The 6,547-nt window shown below is 36.6% G+C and overlaps 1 protein-coding gene across 1 annotated transcript; it reads right to left on the bottom strand.

Moving 5' to 3' along the window:
* Nucleotides 1-5,252: 5,252 nt before the first annotated feature.
* Nucleotides 5,253-6,191, bottom strand: LOC123582225 (olfactory receptor 4S2-like). Its single transcript, XM_045448477.1, has one exon. The coding sequence runs from the start codon at nt 6,189-6,191 to the stop codon at nt 5,253-5,255; it is 939 nt and encodes a 312-aa protein (XP_045304433.1).
* Between the last annotated feature and the right edge of the window lie 356 nt (nt 6,192-6,547).

Consider the following 6,547-nt stretch of genomic DNA (forward strand, 5'->3'; position numbering starts at 1 on the left):
TGGGAAGACTGGACAGGTACATGCATAAGAATGAAACTGGACCACTTTCTTATACCATACATAAAAATAAATTCAATATGGGTAAAAACTTAAATGTGACACCCCAAATCATAAAACTCCTGAAAAGAACATAAGCAGTAATTTCTTTGACATCAGCCACAGCAATATTTTTCAAGATATGTCTCCTCAGGCAAGAGAAACAAAAGCAAAAATAAACTGTTAGGACTACATCAAAATAAAAAGTTTCTACACAGCAAAGGAAACAGCCAATAAAGCATAAAGGCAACCTACTGAATGGAAGACAATATTTACAAATGATATATCCAATAAGGAGTTAATATCCAAAACATATTAAGAAAGAACTTAATACAACTCAACATCAAAAATAATAACAAATAACCCAATTTAAAAATGGGCAGAGGATCTGAATAGACACTTTTCCAAAGATAACAATTGGCCAACAGACACATGAAGAGATGCTCAACATCACTAATCGTCAGGGAAATGAAAATCAAAGCCACAATGAGATATCACCTTATACCTGTCAGAGTGGCTAAAATCAAAAAGACAAGAAATAGCAAGTATTGGTAAAGATATGGAGAAAAAGGAAACTTTATGCATTGTTGGTGGGAATGTAAATTGGTGCAACCACTACGGAAAACAACATGGATGTAACAAAAAATTAAAAACAGAAATACCATATGGTCCAGTAATTCTGATACTGATATCTGATACTGGATATCAAAAGGATATATGCACCTGTACATTTATTGCAGTATTATATACAATAGCTAAGATATGGAAGCAACCCAAGTGCCCACAGATAGATGAATGGATAAAAAAAAAAAAAAGGATGTAGTATATAGCTACAATACAATACTATTCAGCCATAAAAAAAGAATGAGATCTTGCCATTTGTAACAACATGTATGGATTTAGAGGGTATTATGCTAAGTGAAATAAGACAGGGAAAGACAAATGCCATATGATTTTACTTACATGTGGCATCTAAAAAACTAACTAAATAAATAAATAAACAAACAAACAAACAAACAGAAACAGACCCATAAATACAGGGAACAAACTAATTGGTTTCCAGAAGGAAGGAAGTTTTGGGGATTGGCAAAATAAGTTAAAGGGATTGGGAGATACAGGTTTCCAGTTATGGAATATATAAATCACAGGGATAAAAGATACAGCATAGGGAATATAGTTAATGGTATTGTAATAGTGTAAAATGACAGACAATAGCTATGCCAGTGAAGAGCATAGCATAATGTATAGACTTATTGAATCACTATGGTGCACATGTGAAACTAATGTGACATTGTGTGTCAATCAGATTTCAATTTTAAAGAGAGGGAAACATGGAGGAAAATTAAATACATATTACTAAATGAAAGAAGCCAATCTGAAAGGCTACCTACTGTTTCATTCCAACTATATGACATTCTGGAAAAGGTAAAACTATGGAGTCAGTAAAAAGATCAGTGGTTGCCAGGGCTTGGGGTTTGGGGCTTGGGAAAGGGAAAGATGAAAAGGCAGAGCACAGAGGATTTTTAGGGCAGTGAAACTACTCTGTATAATAATATACTGATGGATACATATCATTATACATTTTTCCAAGCCCACAAAATATGCAACAGTAAGCGTAAATCATAATGTAAACTAGACTTTGGGTGATTATGATATGCTGTAACAAATATATCACTCTGTTGGGGAACACTGATAATGAGGGGAGTTATGCATGTGTTGGGGCAGGAAGTATATGAGAAATCCTAGTACCTTTCCTTTAATTTTTCTGTGAACCCAAAAACTGCTCTAGGAAAATTTAGCCTTAATTTTTAAAAAATCAGGAGAAAAAAAATCTCTCTCCTTTCAGGTGTCTATATCTACTCTCTGCCATTGCCTTCAGGCACAAAGGTATTAACAGCTCTCCTGCTCCTTACCCTTGGTTATATGCTGTCCCATGTGACTCCTCCATATCTACAATTTTATAGACAGTCCCCCTGTGAATTTCTCTTTGTGAATTATCCTATCTTGAGTGTGTCATCAGCTTTCTGATAAGAGTCCTAAATGATACAGTTTTCGATAAATGTGCCCTTAAACCCATCAACTTGCTCCATCCTATTGCCTATACCTTTATAATTAAGATGCTCCATCACCATCTTAAATAATTTAAATTCCCACTCTCTCTCTGTTTTCCAAAGCCCCCCTTCCTGGGGCTTCTATCCTTCTGCTTTCCATTTCTATTGCCCCCTATGCCTGCTTCACAGCTCTCATCTTAAAAGTGCTTTTGGCCACCCCTGCATTGATTTCTTGAGCCTATCTCCTCTTAGTTGTTTTTCCTGGGACACATCCTCCCATACTTTCAAAGAAAGTGTACTTATAGAGTAAATTTTATAAATCTTTGCATGACTGATAATGTGTTATTCTACTTTCACACCGGATTGATGGTTTTGTTCTATATAGAATTCTTGCCTGAGAATCAGTTTCAGTCACTTTTCCACTGTATTGAAGGGACCAGTGTTGTTATTGAATACTCTAGTGCCTTTTGGATTTTGCGTACTTTTTTTATGGCCTGTATTTTTTCCTCTCTCAATAATTTTATAATCTTATCAATCTCTAGGGTAATAAAATTTCATAATAATGTGCCTTAGTTACTGTTTTCTCATCACTAGGGTAGGCACTCAGTACATCTTTTGTATCTGGAGACTTAAACCCTCCTGCTCTGAGTTTTCTTTTCATTGTTTCTTTTAAATTCTTCCCCTCTGTCTTCTCTGTTCTCCTGGGACAAATATGAGTTAAGTGTTTTACCTCTTGACTTGAATTTTCATATTCAGTTGTTTGGAAGTGACTGGATGGCTCAGTTGGTTAAGCATCCAGGTCAGGTCATGATCTCACAGTTTGTGAGATCGTGTCCCAAGTTGGGCTCTCTGCTGACAGTGCAGAGCCTGCTTGGGATTCTCTCTCTCTCCCTGCCTCTGCCCCCTCCTGCTCATTCTCTCTCTCTCTCTCTCTCTCTCTCTCTCTCTCTCTCTCTCTCTCAAAACAAATAAATAAACATTAAAACAAAAAGATATCAATGGTTTTTACAGTGAATTTGTGTTATCTCTGATTCCAAAATTCCCTTTTGCCTTCCTAACAGCTCACATTTTACTTCAACTACCTTATGTATATTAAAGACTTAGGCACCAAAACTTTGACCAAAGGCAGAGATCAACAGAGCAGAGCTTACTGACTGCTGGGCTTCTGATCAAGGTTCTAGCAGAGAGGCAGCCATTCCATTTGTGATCTCCAAAGGAAAAATGTGAAAGACTTTTCTCCAACATAGTTTAATTGCTTAATGCAAAGATGTCAGTATTCTGTTTGTGAAGTGTATGCCTGTGTGAGCATCTGAGAGTGAGGGGTGAAAAGAAAAGGTGGTAGACTGAACCATTCCTTTCTCTTAATTGCCCTATAACTAGCCCTGAACCCCACTATCATCCTTGCCTGGTGCCCTGGCATCTCAAACATGTCAGGGATTCTTGGGAGATAAATCTGTCTATTTCTCCTCAATATTCCTCTCAGTTGCTACTTTCATGTTAGCCTTCTCTCCTCTGCCTTATCAGTTACCCCGCCTTTGTCTTGTCTTTTCCAAACATATGTTGAAATCTTTTGTCTGCATCTAACTTCTGTCCTATTCGTGAGTCTAAACTTTTTTCTCGTTTGTTGTTATTGCTATTTTATTTAGATCTTAGGAGGAAAAAGGAAAACTCATGTAGCCCACAATTTTAAATATAAGTTCAGTATATATTTGTTATTTTTTAAAAGGATAGAATGATCCTTTTTCACAGAGGAAAGGTAATATGAAAAATAACTATAGGGAAATGCAACAAAAGGTTAGTGGTGGTATTTTAATATTTTAATGGGGTCACCATAAATAATGTCGTCTCTGTTACTAAGGGAAAAAAGAAACAGTGGATACTGGGATAACAACAGGTAGACTCTGTCACAAATAGGTATTGTGCATCCAGCTCTGTGCCATACATAGGGAGTAGAAAAAAGGTAAGATATGTTATTTATATCATTAATAAATTACAGAAATGAGTTAAAATCCAGTAAGGGAACAAAAACTGAGAAAAAATGTCTGATACCATTTTACAAACCATATGGAGGTGTGCTTAAGGCACACAGAAAACAGATGTTGGATGAAAACAATCAAGGAAGAATTCTTGAAAGATATAGAGATATAGAAACAAGATCTAAAAAGTTCCTCAGAATAAAATTGCTTTTCTGAAGTACTGAGACCATCCAGCTATCCTCTGACCTTACTAAGAACACAACAGAAAAGAATCTATTCTGTCCCTTTCAAAAATTGAAAATAAATTTAACCAAAAATGTATACTATATCTCCTTGACTTAGTCATTGCAATAGTTCAAATGTCAATTCATTTTAGTTGCTTTAGTCTATGTATTGCAAAAATAAAAGTAGGATAACTTTTAGTACAAATAATATACTACTAGGATTATAGAGAGTATTCAAATTTTCCAACAGGATGTTTAAAAAATTGCTCCACACAAAATATGTAAAATGTACCCCTTTTCCCCCTGTAAAGAAACAATCCTTTGGGAAGTTTATGAATGTACACTAACCTCTTAATTGTATGCAGCGTATATTTCTATGTATGCATTTTCACTGCATTCTATGTATGTATTATCGTTATCTCTTTATGAATCCATTTCCCCTACTAGATTATATGATATTTGTGGGGAAAGACTAGGAAAGGAAAAAAGAAGGAAAAAAAAAGAAGGAAGGAAAGAAAGGAGGAGAGAGGAAGAGAGGGAAGGGAGGGAGATTGGGAGACAAGGAGGCAGTTTCTGGGAAGTTAGCCTTCTGTTTTTAAGAGAAATGGTCAGATTCCTCAGAGATCTTTCTCTTGTAACATCATTCTACATTGTTGAATTATAGTTTAAGAAAGCTTAATTTGAATTGAAGGGACATAAAGCAGTTAAAGAGATACTGGCTCAGAGTGTTTACTCTCCTACTCTAAAAGTAAGAGAGGATAAACCTTGACAGTATAGAAACCTAGACAGTATAGAAAGGCTTCAGTTTAGCCCACCTAAACATAGAAAAAAGAGTCTCAAATTATTCCTGGTTAAATGAAAAGTACAAGATAATTGAATTTTAGGGACTATTCCTTAAAAATCATTAATAAGTTACAGATAATTGAAGGTATTAGCTAATTCTCTGATTTTGCAATTCTGACAAGCTATCCCTTCTCCTTTTCCTTCAAGGAGACCTTGCGACTCCATATCCGTTTCATGGCATTCTTTACATCTTCATTCCTCAGAGTATAGATGAGTGGGTTTAGCATTGGGGTAATGGTAGTATAAAACACAGACACAGCCTTATCCAGTGGGAAAGTAGTGGAGGGACGGAGATAAATAAATATACAAGGGACAAAGAAGAAAGTTACTACAGTGAAATGAGACCCACAGGTAGAGAGAGCCTTGCGCCGGCTCTCTGAAGACCGCTTACGAAGACTAAACAGAATGACCGTGTAGGAGGCCAGAAGAATGAGGAAACACCCCAGAGAGATGAGACCACTGTTGGCAACCACCAACATATTTACGAGGGTTGTATCAGCACAGGCAAGCTTTAGGACTGGGTGGACATCACAAAAGTAGTGGTCAATGACCTGATCATTGCAGAAAGGCAGCTGAAAGGTCAGAAGGGTCTGAACAAAGGAATGACCCAGGGCTCCTAACCAGGACAATGATGCCAGAACAATACAAACATTGGCACTCATGATGGTAGTATAACGGAGAGGTTGGCAGATGGCAGCATAACGGTCGAAAGCCATAACAGTCAAAACAAAAATCTCCGCACACCCAAAAAAGTGGAAGGTAAACATCTGAGTTACACAGCCCCAGTAGGAAATGGTCTTTTTCTCAGAAATAAAGTCTGCAATCATCTTGGGTGCTGTGGCTGAGGAATAGGCAATGTCCACAAAGGACAGGTTACTGAGGAAGAAATACATGGGCGTTTGGAGCTGGGGATCAGAAAAGACCGTAAGCAAAATGAGCAGATTTCCCACCATGATCACGATGTAGAAGAGGAGAAATAAGGCAAAGAACATCAGTTGCATTCCAGGATCTTGGGAAAGTCCTAGGAATATAAATTCAGTGACATTATTAGCCACTTCCATGGGGACCCAGATGGTACTGGCTTGGTGGCTCTGGTTCTCTGCAAAAATAAATAAATATAAACCACTGTAAGCATGGTACAGCCTAAAGGAGAAGTCTTATTAAAATATTTAAGTGATGCTAAATATAGGAGAGGAAACTTCCTATGTCTTGAGCATAGTCAATTTTCTTACCACATTATTGACTCACATTTGATTTCTGTTACACTCAGACCTATAGTTCTTTTCTCTCAAATAATAATCTAGAGAATATGACGATTTTTTATTGGATTTAATGTTGTTCCCTAATCCTCCCTCTCTCTCTCTCTCTTGTATTGCCAGAAATTCTCTTTCAGATGGAAAATTTTAAATCAATTATT

The sequence above is a fragment of the Leopardus geoffroyi genome, chromosome B3 (genome assembly GCF_018350155.1).
Source record: "Leopardus geoffroyi isolate Oge1 chromosome B3, O.geoffroyi_Oge1_pat1.0, whole genome shotgun sequence".
Classification (NCBI taxonomy): domain Eukaryota; kingdom Metazoa; phylum Chordata; class Mammalia; order Carnivora; family Felidae; genus Leopardus; species Leopardus geoffroyi.